The 24,201-nt window shown below is 40.5% G+C and overlaps 1 protein-coding gene across 8 annotated transcripts in view; it reads right to left on the reverse strand.

Moving 5' to 3' along the window:
• LOC133485627 (protocadherin-15-like) overlaps nucleotides 1-24,201 on the reverse strand; it is a 215,984-nt gene that overhangs the window by 13,104 nt on the left and 178,679 nt on the right. For 7 of the 8 annotated variants that reach the window (XM_061789631.1, XM_061789630.1, XM_061789625.1 and 4 more), the window contains 8 exons: nucleotides 20,297-20,406; nucleotides 18,138-18,278; nucleotides 12,172-12,299; nucleotides 9,750-9,965; nucleotides 8,420-8,508; nucleotides 6,353-6,529; nucleotides 3,227-3,445; nucleotides 1,305-1,610 (listed from right to left, as the gene is read on the reverse strand). In XM_061789631.1, the coding sequence (XP_061645615.1) occupies nucleotides 1,598-1,610; nucleotides 3,227-3,445; nucleotides 6,353-6,529; nucleotides 8,420-8,508; nucleotides 9,750-9,965; nucleotides 12,172-12,299; nucleotides 18,138-18,278; nucleotides 20,297-20,406 (1,093 nt within the window). In that variant the 3' untranslated portion in view covers nucleotides 1,305-1,597. Of the gene's footprint in view, nucleotides 1-1,095; nucleotides 1,216-1,304; nucleotides 1,611-3,226; nucleotides 3,446-6,352; nucleotides 6,530-8,419; nucleotides 8,509-9,749; nucleotides 9,966-12,171; nucleotides 12,300-18,137; nucleotides 18,279-20,296; nucleotides 20,407-24,201 lie in introns of those variants that run through there. The other variant, XM_061789632.1, reaches the window with a different exon arrangement.

Below are 24,201 nucleotides of genomic sequence, written 5' to 3' on the forward strand. Positions count from 1 at the left end.
GTCCATGTCAAAAAAGGTCACACTAATCAAAAGCATACCTGAAAGCTATCCGCTACAAAGGGGAATCTATGCTCCTGTGATAGGTTTAGTGAATTTTTGATGTGGAGATTACTTACTGCAGTCTGAATCCAGAGAGACAGTGGGGAAAAGACATGACGGTAAGGACAGAAAACACAGACAGACGGTAAGACGACCGAGGGAGAGACTGGATGTCGGTTCAATACATATCTCGATGTCGGAGTCACACGAGGTAACACAAAGCTGATGTAGCCTCAGGACCACTGGTGACAGTTGACAGTATGCAGTGCTAAAAATGTTATACCAGACCAAAGGGGAGCCTTGCAGCGTAAGGCTTTTTCACATTCTGTGGCCGAACAATGGACAGCTATACCACTACGCCGGCCTTCCACACGTCCACAGGTTCGCATCCCGGGGAGCCGAGCAGAACTGACCACAGGGGTTGCAAACTAGCTAACAAGCAGAGCGTAGGAGTAATGTGAAAACAAACCCCAGAAACAACAAACTTGCATTGCACTTGCCAGCAAATTTGGATGAACCTTCACCGCTTACTTTACCAATATTATACACTTAAAAAACACAATAATAGGTAAGACAAAAATGGGTGTATACAAAACATTCACAAAGATAATAATGCTTAGGTTTGATTGACACTATTAATATGATTATGATAGTGGTTGCGGTTTGCAGTAGTGTATCACACAGTATTTGTTTCAGATAGCTAATACACAAAATTAAAACACATTGGAGATGATAACTCGGCTAGAAAGCTAGTTAGTGATGTTATAGATAGATCGATAGACTCATGGATAAATATATAGAAAGAAGTTGGCTAGCTAGCACAATAGCTAACTAGCAAATTAACTGGCTAGTTGGACGGATTGATCAATAGAAAACAACAATACTACATCTGATATTGCATTAATACTTTTCTGACAGTGTTAAACAAAACTTTGTAATAGTAGAATTTTATCTGATTTCGGATGTCATTAGACATATGAAAAACGGCCAGTAAACAGTACAGTATTTACTGCGTCATGGGCTAAAGTCTAAAAACGGGGGTCAAGGGTGACTCACATGCTGCTGTCCCCGAGCTCCTCGTAGAGGTTGGCCCCCGCAGCGCTGGTGGGAGGTGCCTTGCCTCCCGGCGGCAAAGCCATTTGAATCCTGGCCGTTTTGGCGCACTCTGCCTGTCGCCTGTGTCAAGAAAGCAGCACCAGCCCCCCCCCCCCCCAAAATAAATGTTATCAGAGCAAACACATTAGATATTAAAAGCATATTAGTTAGTATGTGGGTATTAACGCTAATCAAGAAGCCCAGTTGACATTAGGTGGATTTTCGCCTTTAAAATCTAATGAGCTTGAAAAGAAACAAATTGGTGAAAATGAAACATTAACAACCCACTAACCCGAATATATATACACTTTTTATGACACCAGTGTGTATTTTGTGCAACGTCACACAGGTTTCCATTTAAATAGCTACTGAATAATTAAGATGAGACAAAGTGCACCTCAGTTGATCTTTGCGCTCCAGAATAAATAAAGGAATGTGATAAAACATGAATGGAAATAATTACTTACTCTTTGAACCTGATGTTGAGGAAGATCCGAAGAGAGGGGAGAGAGGAGAAGACAGGGAAGTGGGGACAAAAAAGGATAAGTTAATTATTGCCATGATTTTTATTCCCAGTCTTGCTCAAATAAAAAAATGGCGGCTAATGTTAAAATGTATAGAGACCAATCATTTTAAAGGCAAATATGTGACTCAAAATGCTTTGGGTGAGGCCAAAATCTGCGCCCATCTCTGGTAGTTTGCTTTCTGTTTCTTAAATGGCCACATTGTTTAACAAGAACTCTCTCGATCTTGAACAATGTGATACAAATGAAATCCTTTCATACATTGGTGGCATTGGGTCGCTGCGGCCCCCACCGGGTGGCCAGGTGTCGGGGCGCCTCGGTGGGGCCGGCGGACCGCCCTGGGTCCCTCGGTGTGGGACATGTCCCGCCCACCGGGCTGCTCTCGGGTGGACCCCTGGGCCTGATCCCGCCCCTCGATTGGTTGGGTGGGGTCCTCGGCCGCCGCGGTGCGGCCACAGCAATTACAGGACACTTGTAAAACGGTATCAATTCACTCGCATGTATCCGCAGACACAAATCCTAGGAGTCTTTCACTGGGTGTGGGGTCACGCACTTACTGCGACCAATAACTCATGAATATGCAAATCGCGTGTGTATCCCCTCACTTATACTGTCGTCCTGTAGACTTTTATAATTCACATAATTAATGCCACCACACTTCAGTTGCACAGTCGGGTTCACGACCCTTGTCCTGCATGCTTCTTCTCCTGTCCTTGGCCTGTCCTATCTTGTCCTGTGCTTCCCTCACAGAGTGTAGCACTACAGCCCCATGCAACACTCATATTTAATGTTTCATTGAATTTCATTGTCGAGATTGTAATGATTTACTTCTCTCCTGTTTATAATTAGTGCTTTGTCTTTTGTTTTTGTTTCTCTCTCCCTTCTAGAAACTTTGTTCTGTTCGACTGATCAAGTCTGATTCTCAATAAACCTCAATTATCATAGCACATACCAAGCTTAAAAACTCCATTGCGACACAGTAAAACTGTTCCGGCATGAAAGGGATACAGATTTTCCATTCTGCTTGACCGAACAGGACAAAAAAAAAAAAAAAAAGTAGCATGTGCGAGAGTTCTTCAGTAGTGTGCAAATGTTTCTGTAGTACATGTGAGAGCGTTTCAGTTATACTGTATATGTGAGTGAAAAACTGTAGAATGTCAGTTGTGTGTGGTAATCCTAAATGATGTCCCTGACGGCCCCTCATACTACTTAGTTATTGCCATGCGTGGACAACACGCTGTTTTCTTCCAAATATTATTACACCATACAGGAACGCTCCAAATCTTGGCAATCTTCGCGTATATATTGTGTGTATCTGCGTGGGGCAGACATGATTAAGTGGCATGACGTGCTATGACGTTCAAAACCGACTGTAGGTTTTTTTTTTGTTTTTTTTGTTTTTTTTTGTTTACAAACGCGTTAATTTGCGTTCCCATAGCGCCAGCAGAGTGCGCCGTCAGCATGTATACTGACCAAAAAAAAGCCAACTGCACAGCAAGAAGGGTTTGATCTGAATGTTGTTCTTATTATTTATAATGCAGCAGAACACTGGTGAGCCTTGTACTCACTGCTTGTACGTGACCATGACGATGAGGATGGCGGGGATGCAGCAGAGGATGATGATGATGGCCAGAGCGAGGAGAGCTCCCTCCGTGTAGCCCACAGCCTGGGCGGCCTTCTTCACGCTCGTCACGATGTCCGGCGAGCGGATCTCCAAGATTCGACCGCCCTCGCCCAGGTAAGGCTGGAATTCCTTGTTGATTTCCAGAACGTTCCCGTCGAGGAATCTAAATTGAAGCACAAGCAGGAGTCGAAAAGAGCGTATTTCTGTTAATACTCATTTTCAACACAGAAATCACACGAAATAGCCACAATAGAATATGTTGTATTTCATTGCACTTCAGAATGAAGATCGATCCAATAGCATGACAAAAACTTTACACATCTGCATTTTACACATAACCGGCAACACAGGCTATTATGTAACTGTGTGGCTTTCACACAGCAACACAGCGTCCCGTAAAAATCCAAATGAAAGAAAAACTGAGCTGAAAATAACAGTTAGCATATAGCAAGACAGCTAGCCAGCGAGCCATCAGCCTCTTTTGCACACAGTTTTAATTTTAGAAACTTTACAATTGTGTGCGTTTTCACACAGCCACATGGCACAGTTAGTCAGGACCAGTGACAATTGCTTTCAACACAAGAGGGAGGGAGAAGCATATTTTTCGGCTCTGATAATACCTCAGAAGGCGGAAAATTGGCAGGTCAACTTTAGCCCCCAAGACGATAATATTTACACACAATAGCCACATCTATTACACGTCTATTACATGTAGTGCAAAAAGGGCTATCAAATTACTGAACAAGATATCGATCAAGAAAGATACACAGCTAAATTGGTTATTATTATGCAATAACATCGATATAAACAATAACCCTGGTAAAAATAATAAATAAATGAAACAGTGACATAACACATACTGGTAGACGACAAGTAAAGGTAGATTGCAAAATAGCTACTAGTCAAGATAGTTAGCAAGATAGCTAAGTAGCCAAGCAGATTTACAGTACTCGGGTTAGATTATTTATTTATTTTTATTTTATTTTTTTTTAGCAATAAACCTGATGCAAACTATTAAGAAGAAAATCAAACTAGTGAGCTAACATAGGTAGATCACAGGCATATATGTTTATTTTCAGCACTAATCATGATACAAAAAATAATCCTGGTGAAAATAAAAAATAATGAAAGAACAGATTTTTTTAAAAAGCAAGATATCTAGCCATCAAGCTAGTTTGTAAGCTAGCTAGCTAGCTCGATATATGATTAAATTAAGTCTCATTGGTCATTGGTGTGAGGGTTCATGGATGCATATGTTGTGGTTAAACTATTGCGGCAATATTCAAGATACAAACAACAACCCTAATAAAGTTGGCCACAGAGATATGTTGAAATGTATTATTCCACAACTAAATGTTCCACAAAACCTTTGTTGTCACAGATTGTTTCACAGATTTCATGATCTCAACTCGTTTCCTTTCAAGACTTACACCACTACCGTCGTAAAATAAAACGAGCTTTTGATTTGACATTGTTCGTCCCGAGTTATTTTGAAGAATATCCAATGTGTGACAGGAGGTAGAACACACTGCCACAGCCGATTAGTGTCATTTGGGTTTTCTGAGAGGTGAATAAACTAGAGCAGATGAAGGTTATTAACTCATCTTTTGTCTGAAATATTGTAATGTTCAAGGTGTCACATCATATTAATTCTCTGGAGGAAAAGATTTTAAAACTTTTAGGTATTATTTCTAAGGAAGCAAGAAACCTAAACAATAGTTCTTTCTATTCATTTCAGTTTGTTAGTATTAAGCGTATTCAAATTTTCCGGTATGGAACATTTGGTATGGTACAGCTATATATTGAATTACCACACGAAACATAAAGTAAGGAACAGGGAGTTTAATCACCTTGTCTGCACAGCATTTTGGTGTACCGTGTCACTCCTATTCAGGGGTGTCAAACACATTTTTGCTGCGGGCCACATCGTAGTTATGGTTTCCCTTGGAGGGCCGTCATGAGCGCACATACACAGTAAATGTACAATTGCCTCATGTTATTACATATACACACACAAAAAAAATCGATGAACAACTATATTTGAAACCAGAAGCCAGTAAAAAGTTAATTCGGTTTACTTTGAAATGGGGATTGGTAACAAAAATGTTTGCAATCAATGTTACATAAAAGGGAAGACAATTTGCAATGTTGTTATTTTAGCAAGAAACATGAAGATTTGCTTTCGCGGGCCACATAAATTGATGTGGCGGGCCGGATGTGGCCCCCGGGCCTTGAGTTTGTGCTCCTATTATACTGTATGTATATATACAGTAATGGTGCCACCCCAAGAGTGCATGTCTCCTATTGATTGGGCGCTCAGACAAAAACTGGATTCAAAAGACCTGTTGCTGATTATTTACACAGAAGGGCCATGTACTGTACATGGGGGGGGGAATTTAACCCCGTCACCAACTGCCAGCTATGGACCTGTTTTCCCCTGATAAGAACAAAAATGTCTTGTAAGCACCTTTCTGTGTCTCTCCGCGAGAATGCATACATGGTCAAAATAATGCGTAAACGCGCTGTGCCAGAGAGGCACTGGGAACACGGGAACACTCCCGCAGGGAATAGGTTCCCCAACAAAATCTGTGAATCGGTGAATCCACGAAGGCCATCCCGCGAATATGCGGGGGTCCATTGTTCTATCGTATTGGACAGGACTTTAGCCTGAGCACAAAAGCAGAAATTAGATGAGTTTTTCAGCGAAAAATGGTTCCAGAAAAAAATCTGGCTCACTGAATCTGCAGGATGTGACTCACAAAGATGAGGGGGAACAATGTAGGTCTCCTTAAAAGCACTGCTTTTGCAGATAATAAAGGTTGTATGATTGTGACAGGTTGACTAACTAAATTTCCATTTTTTACACTGGAGAAAAATGTGAAATTATAACAAATCAGAAGTCAGCATGACGGAACAGCGACTGTAGAGGTTTCGTGATTTCAAACTGTCTAACAGTGAAAAGCCAAGAAGAGCATGAATACTTTTGCTGTTGAAAGCGGCTATAGGAAGGATCGGTTGACGAGAATGTCAATTAAAAGCAAAAAAGGTGAAATCAACTCCACAGGCGTACTTGAAGAGCTCCTGGCGTGAAATGGCCCTGTTTGTAAGCGGGTCGATGGCGTACACCATCAGGTCCGACTTGGTGTAGTCCTCCAGCTCGAAGCCGTCACCGTGACGACGCGGCCCGATGGCCTCCACAATCACCTTGGCGCCGGGAATCTGGTCCTGGACGTGACGCTCCAGGATACTGAAATGCCACAATGCAAAAAAACAAAAAACAATAAAGCGATAATAAAGGTCATTAGATTCCCATTAGCTTCGGAATCAATTAACCATTTCTGGCACGGCCAATTCAGCAAGTCTGGCAATGACCCTGCTGCGATTTGAGCCTTGGCAAAGACACTCGCTGATTATCCTTTGCAGGCAGGCAGGGAGGGAGGCACACCTCAGCTTGAAGCCTCACAGTCTGCCTTTGCCAACGCTGATAAATAGTATGAGCACGCGGGCAAATGAGCAAATGTGGACGACTGGCACTGTTCAAGCCTATCATATTTCTCCCCTCCATCTCTCGGTCTGAACGAGACACGGTGAGCTCTTTAAACAAAATAAACAATTCCCACCAATTTGCCTTTAAAATTGCCTAATTAGGCCAAAACAGCGAGTCTCTCGAGGTGCCAAAGGATGCTTCGCAGAATCACTATCATTAATGAATTTGGACGGGGACAGAAGAGACTGGATTATACACTCAACTGGGTCAGTGACTAAGGCCTTCGCTCAGCTGATGGATATTTATATAAGAGCCAAAGAAGAGTTTTAGTTTGGCGAGTCGGTGGTATTACGAGTTATTACTCCAATGACAAATTTAGACAGAGAATGAGGCGCCACCTTAAAATTGAAATAGCTCATATCCTTGCTGGTAGAGCAGTGGGAGAGGGAGCAAATCATTTTTTTGGGGAGGGGGTGTCTATTCAAACAAGGAAAACAATTAACTGGAACTCACACTGGAGGGCAAGCACATGTTCCAGAAAATAAAATATTGATTGGATAGGGGCGGATGTGGCGATGTGCATCTGGTGAAATGTATTTACGGTCTCTTTCGCATCCTTAATACACAGTAACTTAACTCCTTGTGAAATCATGACAGAAATTAGGTAAACACAATCATTATAATTTAAAATGTCATTAGTTGTTATAATTTGGTGTCATTACTAGAGGCGCTATTGATTCACTGCAGAATAGTTTGTCGTCTAACATAACCGTCAGCTATGGGAAGTTGAGCTTTCTGCAGGAAAATCGAAAGTGGAGTTCAGAGGCGTGTAACTAGTTACAGTGTTTTTGTTCATCTGCGTACTTTTTGTTGGCGGTCCTTGAATGCACCTCATGCACCGTCAAAAGTGAAAGTTTCTGCTTCTCTCCTGATGCAGCTACTTATAACCCGTGCAGTTTACTTTGCTGTTAAAATTTGCCTGTATTCCCTAACATTTATGATTGCGTGTAAATGCCATCAAGTGAGTTTAATGACTGACTTTGTGTAGTGTCTACTCATATGTGACATCATGTCATTTTGTGCTAGTGTCTTATACTGTATAGGCTTGTACGCTAGCTAATATAATTGGTTTGTTTTTGTTGAACTTCATACATTCGTTTATGTAATATGAGTTCATGATTGTGTACACGCTAAATACACGGTGTTGGTGCTTTATGCCCCTCTCCACTTTAAGTACCTTGCCGCTATCTTTCGTCATTTACAGTATATGCAATTAGAAATCCCTTTTAGAGAGGCGTTATTAAGTCACGGATTTGCATTATTCTTGCGCAAGGCTCGGTCCCTATCCTGGAATAGCGGGGGTTCACCAAATTTTACAGTCCAAAAAATCTTACGGCATACCAAAGAAGAAAGAAAAATGTCACAAAAATGATGTACCGTATCATGAAATAATGATGACCTCAACTCAATTTAGAAGAAGACGACGAATCACCTTTTATTGTCATGAACATGCATGCATGCACACGAAATTTGTTCTCTGCATTTTACCCATCACAGTGAACACATACCATTATTATTATTATTCACAAATGCACTTAGTATCACTGCTATAGAAAATGGATGATGGATGGATGGAAAATGCATTCTTACCTTATGAGTTGGTCCTTATTCTCTTCAACCAAAGTAGGCGGGACGGTTGACACAATAACTTGCATGTCAAGTGCGTTGACCACAGACACCTGCCGGTCCAAGACAGAAAGGAAAGAATGTCAGAAAAAGACAAAAATATAATGCACCCTCAAACTGCTTGCTTGTATGAATGCTGTCTGCGAATGGCTGACGACCAGTCCAGGATGTTCCCTGCCTCTCACCTAAACGTTAACTTGGATAGGCTGCTGGATGGCTGGATGGTATTAATGCCATGCAGTAAACCCAATTCTGGTGTCACAATTAAGTGTAACAGCCTCCGGTGCTCTGAAACACCACCCTAATAAAAAACAAAACAAAAAAAACAACGCATATTGCACTGGTAGAATTTGGAGAATTGATGACTAACTAGCAGCACCGTTAAGCAATCACCACTCTCTCACTGAATTTCAAAGCAACGTCCCGCATGCTCCCTCCGTTTGTGCGTTGGCCTGGAATAATAATAATAAAAAAATACGTCTGGGGAAAAGTAGCGCCGAAGTGGGGCAAAGAAGAGCTTGATGCAGTGTGTGAAAGTATTGAGGAAAACTGCACTCAGAGTTTGAGAGAAAAATAGTAGTCAGTACACAATACAAAAACACGTATCATTTTATTGATCAGCATAAAATGCTAATTATCGGCCGATACCGATCAGTCCAATCAGATCGGTGTAAAGTCTACTTATCACGCACACTGTAGTTAGCAGAGCGTGTTTGGGACATGCCGAATCCCACACATCCAATTTTAAAAAATAGTCTAAAATGATGGAAACACATGATAAGAGACTTATTTTATTGGTATGTGCCCAAATATTTGGCCACTGGCTTGAACTGCGGTCATGAAAAGAAAGGCAAGAAGAAGCTTTAATATGTTGAATTGTATTACGTATGGAGTTGCAAGTTTCCAAACTTAACATGCCCACTCTGCCATAGCAAAATATCAATTAATATAAAAACATTTCAGAAATGTGAAATATATTTCTTAAACAGTACAGTCAATGATTGCAAACTGAATCATGTTGATAAGTGAAGGTCAACAAATGCTAGCATTAGCTAAAAATGTCCACCCTGTCAAAATGACCCATTTTAAAAATGTAACATCACATCTAAAGAAAATATTTTTAAAATGTAGGGGGGAAAAAAACTGTTTCTGCCTTCAGCCTCCCGCTGTTACATAAAATGGGCTAAAAGCTGGTAAGATGAGTGGTAAGTGTTTCATCTCCAATTTACATAACAGGAGCTAAACTGTTCGACGACCATTATCACATCCAGTAGCTATAAAAGTAAACACTCACCACCACGTCAGCGCTGCTGCTCAGACCCTCGCCGTAGTCGTCGGTGGCGATAACCTCGAAACTGAAATACGACCTACGCATGTTTCGAAACATGATGGCCGACTTGATGACGCCGGTATACGCCTCGATGACGAAGCTGTCCTGGCCCTCTGCCGTTGGCGGGATGATGAGACGGTACGCCATGGCGCTGAAGTTCCCAGTGTCCTGATCGGTAGCCTCAAAAAAAGATTTCAAAGGCATGAAAGTTCAGTGTTAGTCAGGAAAGCCATGATGTTTAACACTATAGTCTACAAATATTTCAAATGTGTTTAAAATATTCTTCCACCCAGTTGGCAGTGCTTATTTGCATGTTCAATCATAGAGTTTGTTCATTCATAAAACAGGAAATTAGAGACAGGAAGTACATAAAAGAGTCTCAGCAAGCCAGGCTGGACTAGTGATCATATTTGAAGTAGACATTTTCATGAATAGTAATTTTGAAAGTCATTTCTAATGTAAATTCTTTTACAAGTTGAATTAACATTTCAAATGAAATTACAAATGTTATTACTTATGTGGCGATTGGCGAGTTCAGGGTAGAGTGTCGTGAAGATCTGCCTTACATAAGTGAAAATGCTCAAATTGTCTTTAGGGCAACTTTTTTTCACCCCTACATTCCATTACCTGTACTTCAAAGTTTTATAAAGAGGTTAAAAAAAATAAATCCCTGCAAAGCTGTAATTCTGGAGAAAATTTATTGGAATTCGGAAGGCCAAAGAGCCTCCCGGAACGGATTGCATTCGATTTGTGAGGGTCCACTAATTCAACGAGCTGAAGAGTTGTGGGATAGCAGCTCGGATTATTAATTGCTCTATGTCATGCGGTGATGTCTTAATCGAGGAGGGACTCCAATACAAAAACAAGAATAATTAACAAATTTAACTATGGGCCGTTTAAAATTTAAAAAAAAAGGACATAGCCTTCAAGTGATGGAGGACATAATTGGGTTTTTTTCTCCCATGCAGGTGTCGTGGCGATACATTAAGTGGCTGACAGAAGAAGAGCAGCAGCCGCAAGCTCTTGTGTTATCTCCATCTCGTGAAGTTCCACCTGGCTGCTGCAGATTGTTCCACAGGGACTTGTTGTAATAGATTACTAGGAAGTCAATGTTTCCCCTTATGATTACATTCTCCTCACGCATTTTCTCCCGTGGTCATTTAAGCAAAGTATGAGAGCGTTCAAAAAAATAAATAAATTAAAAAACAAAATATATATATATATATATATATATATATAAAACGCAGGATTAAAAACACCTTCAAAAGAAGCTCACAATTCATAGCCAGGCTACAGTCCATTAAGCTAGTCTATCTACTAAACGTGATGGAAAGTGAAACCGGAGAAAAAGCTCTGAGGCACAAATTCACATTGGCGACTGAGCTCAGACATATGCATCAATTCTCGCCCGTGTCGCAAGTGACACTGATAAATAGCAGCAATCTCTTCTCTCGCTCCCCAACCTTGCTATTGATTGACGAGGGGAAGGGGCAAGGGGGCCACATGGAAGGCCGCAAACGTGCCAGATAACAACATTTGCGGGAAGGATGCCAATCGGCACCGTGGAAGGAGCTACACTTGCTAAATTTGACTCATGACTTCGACCATTAGGGAATATAGTGCCGTGAACAAAGTATTTGCCCCCTTTTCAAATTCTTGTGTTTTTGTAATTTCCCCACTTTAATGACTGAGGATAATCATCAAACAAATATAAATAGCAGACAAAGCTAACCCTAGTCAACATAAACATGCAGTTTTTACATGGTGATTTTATTTATTAAGGGGGGGAAAAAAACTATTCAAAGCTACCTGGCCCTGTGTGAAAAAGCAATTGCAAAGCTGACTTCATTGTCACTGACCACACCAAAGTCTGATTACCTTCTCACCTGTTCAATCAAGAAATCACTTGACTAGAATCTGTCTGACAAAATGAAGTCAGCCAAAAGATGTCAAAAAGTTGCAACAAAATGCTACAATCCAAACAAATTCAAGAACAGGTAAGAAGTAAAGTCATTGCCTTCTGTCAGCCTGGAAAAGGTTACAACGCCATTTCTAAGGCTTTAGGACTCCAGCCAACCAAGGGGAGAGCTATTATTCACAAATGGAGAAAACAATGAAACAGTGGTGAACCGTCCCAGGAGTGGTTGGCATACAAAAATTACCCCAAGACTCATCCAGCCTCCATTAAGCTAAACTGACTTATCCAAAGCAAAGCTATGTGGTTGTTTTAATTTACACAACATGTAATTGTCTTTTGTTTGATGTTTAGTTTGACAGCAAAATTCAACTGGGGTGGCAATAAACAGATTTAAGCCTCATTTTTGAAGAATGGTAAGTGTTGCAGTGGGGATGTGAGGGGCTTGATGGCATGCTTTGTTTTTTTTACCACTATCTTGAGCACAGAGCTGAAGATCTTGGTGTCCTCGGTCACGCCGCCGATGTAGAGCTTCCTGCTGAAGACGGGAGGGTGGTCGTTCTCATCGTGCACCTCCAGGAGCACCTTGGCCGTGTTTGCTGCAACAAGACAACACTGCTTTGGAAACAGGCATTTGCGGCATTTTCAGTTAGGATTACGGACTTGTCTGTCTCTAGAGTACATGTGCCCTGTGATTGACTCCAAAGCCAGCTGGGATAGGCTCCAGCTCACCCGCAACCCTGCACGAAGTGGTCCAAAAAAAAATGGATGGCTGGATGTATCATTGTACTCATCAAGCTCATTGTGATTTTTCATATTTCATTGAAATAACACAATTAATGACATTATTTTTAGGGGAGGAAAAAAATGATCTCACCCTTGTACTGCCTCATTTCAGGAAATATCGCATTCATTTTGAACACCCAATTAAGTCATATGGATTCTTGTCAGGGTTAAAGCAAGACAACTTTTGTGTGATATCTGACACACACTAACAAAGCAAGCTTGGATATCACTTCGAGTCAACGTTCCTTTTTAGTCCACCAGACTTACATCTTTTGGGGATGAGTTTTCCATATCAAAGCAAGAACACAATTGATTTTTAATGAGTTTGAATCCATCTTTTCATTCTCTATGTATAAAAGGTTCAGTTTCTTTTTTTTTTTTTTTTTTAAACCCACGCAAGTATAGTGAGAACATGTAACTCCATACAGGAAAGCTGGAGCCGAGATTCAAACCCAGAAACTCAGAACTGTGTGGCAGACATGCTAAACCACGAGGTAGCTTCGCTGCCCAGATTTGAATCCAAGATGACAAAATCTAATTTCCAAATGTAGTTTTTGGTCAGTTCTCCATACAGTATGGATGATTCATAAACAGTTGAAGCGGTTCCAAACTTTCGAGTCAACCGATGCCGCCGATTTGCGTAAGTCTTCTGACATCACGACATGACACATCGGTTTCTCGCTCTCTCGCTGATGGACGCATTGAGCGCTGGCGGCTGAATAAACACGTCCCGAAAGCTAATCAGAACCACCGTTGATCGAACGTTACATCATTTGAACGGAAAATGGTCGTGTCACTATCATTTCGACACGGTCGTCAGCTGGACCACAACTTTAAATGGAAACTTGAAATCATTTCTTGCGTAATATGGCAGGCGTATCATTACTGGGAACACTGTATATGGTTTGTTTCATAAACTCTTGCCCGGTTAAAATACAAAAAAAAAAAACATTGTTTTGCAATTGCATTTATTTGAAACCACATTTTCTTGCGGCGTATTACGGCCACACTGAAAAAAGAGTGCACTCTGCAAACGTTGTAATATTATGAAAATTAAGTTATGAGTTCACTGGGGAAAAAAGCCGCAATTTGAATAGTAAAATCCTCAGTAACATTAGAATGAAGTAGTGATATTATGAGGAAGCATTAATAAATAGACAAGCATAAAGGAGAGATAAGAGGAAAAAGTATTAATTTTATGGTGAAATGTCAATAACACTTGGAAAATGAATTAAATGAGAACTTTTGATGATGAATTTTTTAAAGACGCTAAGAGAGAATGTAAAGCTAAAGGTAAATACAATGGTTTCATAAAGTGTATTTACTGTCATTCATTAATTTATGTATTTACATATGATATTACAGGGGAAAAACATCACAATTTTTACAGAATAAAGTTGAGACAACAAAAGGAAAAAATACAGGCATAATATTACGAGCATAAACATATTTGTGCATTAAAACGACGATAGTTGAGGATGCTGTCACACATGATAAATTAAAGATGTTAGGTCATGGCAAGTCTCGAAATTGTTTGGTTCGTGTAGGAACTTTGACATTCACTTGTTAAAAAAAACTCAGCTGCAGCAGCAGCACAAGTCATTACACATTCAGTGGTAATTTTCAGCTATATTTCTTAAGATATTTCCTTAAAAAGATATGTGGCCGCCTGCAGGAAGGAGCCACGTGCTCTCTCGTCTTAGTTGGAGATTTCTTCTAACGACACGAGTGCCAGGCGCTCGTTTGGTTTCATCCAACAGCATTGGAGTCAATAATGAGGCCGACTTTGCTTTGATCAATGACGATATTCCGCAGCGAGAGACGCGGAGTGAAGCCTGGATCTCCCATTGCCCCCAATAAGCGCATCAGGAAATCAACAACTGAAATTGGCCAAGCTAACAGTGGGGATGTGGAGTCTCAGTCAACTAATCCCAATGATGATGAAATATTGTCTGAGACGAGTGGGTGTGCACCTCCAATCAATCTCGGAGAAGTTTGCGCTCACTATAACTTTCTACCGGCCTTCATTCAAAAATGAAAATGGAAATAATTATTTGACAGTTAGCCCAAATCGAGCAATAACATTTGCCCTCCACCTAACCTGCAGACACGGAAAATGCGAGCACAAAACACGACTGTACCTAATGTTTTGCCCGTTCTTCTTCTTCTTCTGTGTGGTCCATTAGCAGTTGGCAAACCAACTTAACACATTCACTGCCATTGACGGCTTTTGAAGTCAAATACCCATGTTAACTGGGAAGGCTGGCAGTGAATGAGTTTTAATGGTGCATTCCCAAATGGAAACCAGTGTGAATCCATTAGGGGCCAGATGTTGTGATGTTTAATTTCCATCGTCTAACGGTGGACTTCTAAAGTGCACTGGTATCTCAGATTTTTGCTTATATCTCAAGATGGAAAAAAATGGTCAAGTAATGGCTTGTCCCTGTAAAAATTAGAAGGTTGTATATCAAAATGCATATCAAATTCATTTTCCCCATTGAAATGAATTGAAATGCCATTAATCCATTCCAGCCCCCGAAAAAACATTACACTAGAAAAATAGCACTGCATTGTTTCAAGGCACAATAAAAGAGAATGTAAAGAAAAATGTAAATAAAATGGGGTGGGTGCGAGTTTTTCTTCAAGATGTTATTTGTTGACGGGGGGTTTGGGCCCACTGCCGGACAGCCACGGGCCCCCCAGATGCTCCGGGCCCTGGGACAGTCTACCACCCCCCCTAACCCCCCACCCCGGTCGACACCCCTGTACGAGGGCATTACACTACCATAGTTGCTCCAATTTGTTTTTGCTTCACTTTGACTCTGGCTCATACCTTGAAATTTTGGCTCGCAACACAAAGAAAAAAAAAAAAACAACCAACCGACAGCATGTAATTTGAAAAATGTACAAGTTGGGGGTAAGTCAAGGTGTGTACAATTGCAAAACTCTCTTCACCTCTCCACTCGAGGTTAGGGGAAAAAAACACCCCGTCATATCCCATTTGTCTTCTTCTGGCTCGCAAAAGTGTAAAGTCATGTTGCATTGAAGCGCAGGGAGCGCCAGGGGATTTGGACGCACACCCACTGCACATCATATTGCAGCCACTACAGCTGTGAGACAGAGCGAGGACCCTCAGGGATGTGGATGAGGTCCACCCACTTTCTGTCTGGCTCTCTCCTTTTCTTTGAAACCTCGACTATTTCCAACTTGTCCTCGCGAGGATTTGGTCTGAAAATGATGCACCATAGTTTGTCCTAGAACACGCAATTTACTCCGCCTGTTCCTACACGAAGCCCATGACATGCTCCCCTAAACAACAGTAAAAACGTTCTGTCGCCACAGTAAACAAATCCGGCTCTCCATAGTCTACGCTGGCCTTGTAACCAGAATTTATAGGCAAGTGGCAACACATTGTATCACTAACCTGCCCCAGAGGTTGCAAAACTACTCACTAGGGTATTTACATTTGAGTACGAGCCGATACCAATTATGCCATTACGTCTTGCACATGTGATGAAAATGTGTTTAATTTAAATCAAACATTTTTCAAAAACACAAAATTGTCTTGAACATGGCGTATGTTTCACTCAAATAACACGTTTTGGAGTAAAACCCTTTTTTTCTTATTACAACAGGACAACACTAACAGAATAAATCCCATATTGCAAAACAAAACAAAACTAAATGAATCCTTACAACAGAGATCGGGTAGTGTGTAATAACTAAAGCATTCCAATTCAAATGTTAATTCCTCTTGTAATCCGTTTTATAATGCTGGATCGAACGAAATAAAGATGTACTTTCATGTGCAAAGGGTACCTGAACGCAGCTCATGCAGCTGTTATGTGACCGCTAGTGTACACATTAATGGCGGCTGCACTGAACAGCAAGCCGGCATTTATTACACGACAAACGGGTAAAAAAAACAAACTAAATGCAACAAAACTGACTGTTATTTCCTACAATAGAGCTTCATCTGCACAAACTGCAAAGTAGTTTAACATGGACAAAGTGTGTTACCATCTGCAAAATAAAAGGTGAGACATCACATTAAACGGTGAAATACAAAACAAGAACAGATGACGCAACTCGTGGGGCGGCTGCCTCCATCGCGGCATGAAGTGTTCGTCATCCATCTTGCGGAGCATACAGGAAGTTGCCTAAAAGTGTTGTCTTTATAAAACTTTCAGAGATTATTGAGCTACTGTATATCAAAGAGAAAACCCAAGCAACTTGATTTGCATGTCTCGTTTCTGATGTCTTCAATGCGGCGTGGTTTTGGCAGTTTTCCCCGCTTTGAGCTGGAAAAGTGACTGCTCTGAACCTTATGTACTGTTGTCGAGTAGAGCTAAAGGTACACGTAACGTAAAATTTTAATTTCAGTCGGACTAAGCCCGTTATTTCAGTTATATTGCTGTTTTCGCAGACAGGAAGAGTGTCTTGTCTGAATGTTCTTACTGAAAGAACGGAGAGAGAGAAAAAAAAATGCTCATTTCAATTTTCAAGTCATCCTTAAGAATGAAGACATCTTTGCCGCCGTCTGATTCTTGCCACATTCTTGTATTAATGTGGCCGTTTGATGAAGAGGACGAAATGTCAGTGAACACACAGTATCTCGATTGTGAAAGCTCTTTGCTTTGACTCTCTCAGATAAGAGATGAGTGTGAGGATCTGTGGCGCTTTTGATCTGCGGATCACGCGTTTGTAATTCCCACAATTAGCATCAGAAAGACAAAGACCGAGGCAAAGCAACGTAGAGTAGGTCATCGATTATTCATTGAGAAACGTTTGTTCTGAACACTTCATTCGTTATTAGCTTTCATCAGCAAACTGGAAACTAGTTTATGGATTCCGGTTGAGATATATGGATGTCAAGGAGGACAGCCTCAAGGTCTCAGCGTTCTTCAGATGATCTGACGACAGCAAAGTCTACTTTGACAATTGACAGAAAGGAAATAAACAACCCCCACGAGGAGTCAAAATCCACAATTCAAATGCCAACCCAAGCTTCAAAATTAGCCAATATGTATGCGGAGTGGGTAAACAAAGGCAGCAGACTGACAAGTGATCATAAAGGCAGGGTCCCCCCCCCCACCCACCCCCCCACAAGAAGCAGCTGCCTGAGTGGACGAGAAAAAGCCGTCAAATATGTGATTTGCCCGCCGAAACTGGTTAGTTTGAAGCAAACGGAAACAGAACGGGTAATCATGCCAGAGAGATGTGTCAGGGAATATGTAATATGCATTTGTGATTGCTTAAAAAGACGCGATATAGCGGCTGTACGAACAATGAACCGTAATATAGCGACGGAACGCTGTATATCTCCATAACGTTAGCCTAATAGAATAATTGGCCAAGTCATTTTTTTGAACTTATTGTCACAATATCAATAATAAAAAAATAACCAATTAGCTTGCTAAAAATGTCTGAGTAGATTCTCAGTCACCCAGGTCACGGCATGTCACAAATGTTGAATTAAGGCAACTGGACTTTTCTTGTTTTCAGAAAACGTTCAAAAATAACTTAATAACAAATATGCTACTGGTCTCACGCTAAATAATTTAGTTCTATCCCAATGGCAATTTAGAGTAAAGCGCACTAACATGCTTTCACCCCCCATACATAAACATTGACAGGCCAACATTTCTTACTTTTGGAAGGCACACGCAAGTTGGACATGACAACGAGCAGCGAGTCGGCCTGCACCCTCAGGACGTAGCTGGTCACATTTTCATAGTCCAGCGGCTTCGCGGTGGAGATGACGCCCGTTCTGTTGTTCACACGGAAATGACCTGGAAGCAAACAAGAGTGCGGCGATGTGAGGCCAACTGAAACGGACAAAACAAAAGCAGGCAAAAAAAATGTGCAAGTGAGGAGTCAACTTTGCTCTCCCGAGGTTACCCGAACTTTAGTATGAATCTTCTACTTGGAAATGTAAAGACACTGATCATGGTAAAGATTTTTCAACAGTGATATAATAAGGTAGGAAATCGGAAAAATATCCATATGCAACAATTTATTTTCAAAGGATCACTTCTACAACATTCCTAGGAAATCACAATGTCAGTTCTATTTATTGAAATTGAAAGCACAATATATCATTTAATATTTAAGAAATATTTGCTTTGAAACATTTATTTAGGTACCATTATTATTAAGGTTAAATTGTATGTGCAATTTTATTTATTTTTTTTTTTTTTGCTGTATGATGTTCAAACTGGAATGTTACAGTAGCTCACAATAATATGAAATATACATGTGTATAATGCCTCATCTCTGGGAAGTCGGACATCGCAGACAAAAGTACATAAGAAGTACTCTGCATGCATACTGTATGAGTAAAAAGCTATTCTATTCGTTTTGCATACTTACACTCACATGAAACAAACAAACCAAAAAATTCAAAAAATAAAAACGCCAAAGAAACCAACTAAATTCACACCTGCCGAGTTGTGTGCTCTCTCAGGGACTAATTATGCTCTGCAGATTTTGCCAACAAGTGTGAGAAGCAAGCAGCCTGGCTTTGCAAATATGTCACCCATGTCTTTTCCACTTCAGGACAAACAAAGGACAAACAGTACCGCGTCTGCAACTTGCCGGTGCGTTAAGTGCTGAGAGGAAGTCCCGGCCATCTGCTTACTGGGCACCGCTGGTAACTTTTATATCGAATACAGAGTCGACAGAATTTTAAATGAACGTGTGATGTCCCTTGCGTGTTCCTGTAGGCTCTCTGTTTCGGGGTATTCGAGTTTGTTCCGTGGGCTTGACTGCCATATGCCATTTTTTAAAATGACCAATAGCAGTGATTCTCAAAGAATTGAATTAAATGTTCAAACTGTGCATCATTTTTAGTGACTTTTGTTTTTATTCAGTAAAATACATGAAGTACAGTTCAGTTGTATTTAACTTTTAAGCACAATGCACTTGCATTTCATCTTTAAACAAATTGTTGTTTTGAAATATTTAAGTCCAATTTTTATTTAACTTATGTGCAGTACATTTGAATGGAATCTACACTTTTTAGGAATAAAACCTCTGCCTGGTTTTTGATTAACCTAAGATCTCACCTGCAGATTTCAAGGAAACAAAAAGCATACAAATGTTTTTTTTTTGCCTAGCAACACGTGGCCAGTAAAATATGCAAAATCTTTTGTCAGCTGCCTATTTGCAAAAATGTGTCTGTAAGCGAGTCGTTTTGAATTTTGCCTGATTGCAACGTCACAGTGCAGCCATTTAAAACAATACCGCCCCCCACACAGTTTCTTTCAACCGTGACTTAAGAGGGTAGGCTGGGTGAAGATCAGTCACTTTCAAGCAACAGGCTGGACTACAGAAGCATTATCGTGCCAAAGGCAAAAGGTAAGCAGAGCTGCATTGCACAGATGAGCGTGCGCCACATACCCGGATCCTCGCATTGAGTGACAAGTAAATATTTTTACTTTTATGAAAGCGCCCTTTTTTCTTAATAATTTTATAAAGCACTTTGCCGAGGACTTGTGTGCCAGAGGGACGAGTAATAAAATTGTTTTATAACTGCAAATCCAATCAAAACTGAGCCTAGTATTTGCTGTTCTGCTGATATAAGGCTATTCCGGGCAGAAGTTGAATATCAGACCCCGCCGCTGCGCACTGAAACACAGACGAATAGACTGCTTACGAACATATATTTCTTTAAACCTTTTCCCACGGTGAATACCTGCTTTGTGGCCACATTGGCACCGAGGTATCTGAAATCAAAATGTTTATGTGTCTTTTGTTACAGGCCGTTTGTAAGCAGAATACAGCAAAGACAGCGCCAATCGAACTATACCGAAATCATTTCCCGCCACAATGGAGTAGTAGATGGTCTGGTTGACGGCGGCAGCTCGAATGGTCCCCAACGGCGTACCCAGCGGTGCCAGCTCGCTAACGGGAGGAAACCTGCGGAGACACGCGAAGGCCAAGATGAATGACATTAAGACTTTAGGGATCGATGATGCTCCCGCATCACCAGAAAACATCAGCATTGGTGGGTAAAAAAAAAAAAAAAAAAAAGATGCACTTCAATGCACTTCAGCCTTGAATCATGGGGGAGAAGTTTCAAAAAGCATCACTGATTACGCCTGGCGCTAGCATGACTTACGTAATTGAATCTTTCTGGGATATATTCGATATATTTCCAGCGTATGTAAACAGGATGCAATATGTATTTCAAAAGTTTGACAAAATACGTTTTGGTTTTTCCTATTTACCGCTTTTATTCCTCGATCAAATAAATACAGAAGAACATAAATACAGAACTTTGAGGCAGACGCTCCAACCAGTCGGCCACCGTGCCGACTTTAAATATCATTAATATCATTTTATAATTGTATTTTACTATGACGTTAGGGGTTAGATATATAATAATCATCATCATCATCATAATGAATTATTGTTATTATATTTCATATTTTACACATTTTATTTTTTGACAAGATTATGACTGAACAGTTTAAATATTTTTTGCATTCTATAATCATATGTTACTTTGATTTTATGCATTCTGTGTTGTATTTTTCTAACTATTCAGTAATACAGTATTATTAAATACTGTTATCTACTTATTATTGGTGGCTGTTGTATTTTATATATATTTTTTTTTAAATGTAAAACACACTGCTTTTGTGTGAAATGTGCTTTAAAGTCCATGAAATCTGCCAGATTCCAATTTAAAAAACAAATAGAACAAGATGAATAGTTCTTTTATCAGTTATACAAAAATGAGCATTTTCCCTTAAAGCACAAGACTCACTTTGGGGACAACCTAAATTATTGTGCAACTATTATTGTAACAAAAACACTGAGTTTGCCTGTGGAGGCTGGCTGTGCTCTCCAAGGAGATGCGGCCAGGAAAGAAAAACATTAGTATGGAGAAGATGCAGCGATAAGAGGCAGGCAGGTCAGGTGGGACGTTTAGGAGGAGGAAGGTTTGGAAGAACGTATGGAAAAATATCCCCCGGCCAGCGCTCCTTGCAGAGCAGCACGAATAACGCAAATTACACCTTTTTCAACATTTATCATCGCTAAATTCCCAAATGATCGGCGCAGTGTGAGGGGAATCTAAAATTGGCTTCCATGTTAATCACACTGATGGCGAGCATACAGCCCGGCGTGCGCATAGCCCTCCCTTTCCTTTTTTGTTTTTTTTTTTCTTTTCCCCAGTCCTGCATGCTTCATCATGTACAACGTACGGAAAGCGCTCACCCCTGTTTGCATCTTTGCAAACAATATATGGCGGACATGACATCCCTTTCTTTTAAATGAAATGGAACACGAAAACATTTTCTTGATTTCAAGGTTGGGGGGAAAAAAACAAAACTTGACAGCACTGTCGCATCCGATGATGGAAGACAGAATTGACTAAAAAAAAACATGTTGCAGTCATTGCCATAGTCTGTATATAATATGGGTGCACCAGCCAGGACAGGTTGTGTTTTGAACTAGCGTCAATGCTAACTCTACTCATACAGTGGCTGCTAATTCTTAATTACCGTTCATATCCGCTCCACTCTTTCCAACCCAAGAACATTTATACACCTTCATAATACAGATTAGTTCAGTTAGCGATGAACGCGTATTAGAATAGCTTATTTGTCACATCTATTGTGGCGTTAATTATGAATCGCACTCCTGTTCTAGGTAGGACACGCCCTGCTGCAACATGATTGGCTCGTGCATCGCGGGAAGGGCAGGCTATGCAGATGTAACGAGATGCCCATTCTAAATATGTTTTTGTGTTTCTACCACAGAGACTGAAAAGTCAATTACACCCCTGAACTGTCGTGGAAGAGCTTTAGTGTAAAACAAAAATCCTATTTTTCCTTACAGCTACGAAAATGTGAACTTCAAAGCTGCAAAGACATCTACAGTATTTTCGAACAGCATCTCATGTTTTACAATATTCTACAAAGCCTGGACACCACTCACATCGTGTTGGCGTTAAGAGTCTGCTCTAACGTAATTATTCAAAGCTGTGTGCAGTGCGTGTATAAACTTGAAGACAAGTTTCAAGATCAGGCAATTCTCCTTTCATGACGTGTGATAAAAGAGATTAGCTCCGTGAGCATCGAGTGACCTCGTTCATTCATTATCACTTTGTATCTTTACCTCCTGATCACACAGTTATCAGTTGCTAAATCCTACAAGGTACACTATATCTATCTTTTTAACAACACTGGTTTAAAAGTCAATTCACCCTCCGAGTCTAACGTGAATTTGCTGAACTTTTCTTCACAGTATTAGGTAGCTTCAAAGTCCTTTCTATTTTAGAATAGTATCTCTGCCATTGCCATGCTTAATTTTGGTGGACATTACTGTCGTGATTGTTCAGAATTGCGCTTGTATAAACCACAGCACACTAAAAAGATCAGGCAGTATTTATTTTCATAACAGGTATAATAACACTGATTAGTTATGTTTGCATTAAAACGACTACTTTCATTCATTAGCGCTTTACATCTTCAGCCTCTGATCGACACTGTGTACTACTGTCAATTTGTTATTAGTTATTACACTTTGAAACTGTGGGAAGAGGTAAAAACACATTTTTCCTGACTGTGGTTTTTCTGTTGCCTGGTGAAAAAACTGTTAATAATTTGAACTTTGAATAACTAGAGCCAGAGTCATCTTTTTTTAATGGGTCAAATGGTTTAAATGGCGGCTGAGCGTACGTGTAATCACAGTTATGTCTCGGCTTAATTAATTCCAACAAAGTTCCATGTCATCTCGTCATGTCTAGGCCACATTAATAAAGTGCCTCCCATCATCACAGAAGAGCGCGACAGCGCTTCCTGTCCCTGGACGCCAACTCAAGTGGCAACTATTCAACGGCGGGGCCTAATGTTACACCGAGTGGGAAATGGAAGTCATTGATTTTACCCAAACAGCACATTATTCACATGCCAATAGCGGCGCTCTATAATATTGTGCGAACACATCAATATCAGTCGTTTTGGCAGCATGGGGTGATCCAAACAGTCTGCTGTATGATTCTTCTGGGCCTCTCATATCATTCACCGCAGTGTCCTTGTGGGGTGTTTGTCTCTATGAGGCTGCGGGATGGATAGATTGTTTTCAAACTTTGTGATGACTTTCTTCACCTTTTTTTTTTTTGTTATGAAAACTTTGCGCCAGGTAAACACATCGCAGATGTTCCGCCTGCCAACTGTCTAAAAGATTACGTTTTCTACTCGGGTGAGCGTTGAAGCGATGTCATTTATTTCCCTCTCTTAACACTTGTCTTTTTCCGATGCACTGTACTCCTTTCACTGGGAAATTGGTTTCCTGTGAAGCCTTGCAAAACTGCCTAAGCTGTAAAATACCAATCAGTCCTGAAGGCAAACTCGAGATGACTCACTCTTTATCATTATTCATTCAGCGCAATGTGTTGTGTAAGTATGGAAACACATTGGCACAAGACATATGCTATTTTTTTCCCTTTACACAATTTAAAAGAGATTCCAGGTGTCTTAAAAAAAGCCTCAGAAATGATTTGGTCAAAAATACTCAAAAGATGAACAATAGCACACTTCCCACCCATTTGTCACAATCTGGTTGAAATTGTGCCATTTTGGTGGCGGTTCTGTTGAGTAAGGCTTTGGTTACAGTCAAGACACATATTTAGTGACTTCTCCCCTCTAGCAACTGTTTGAAACACATTCACTGCCATTGACGGCTTTAGAAGTCAAATATCCA

This window comes from Phyllopteryx taeniolatus, chromosome 11 (assembly GCF_024500385.1).
Source record: "Phyllopteryx taeniolatus isolate TA_2022b chromosome 11, UOR_Ptae_1.2, whole genome shotgun sequence".
Classification (NCBI taxonomy): domain Eukaryota; kingdom Metazoa; phylum Chordata; class Actinopteri; order Syngnathiformes; family Syngnathidae; genus Phyllopteryx; species Phyllopteryx taeniolatus.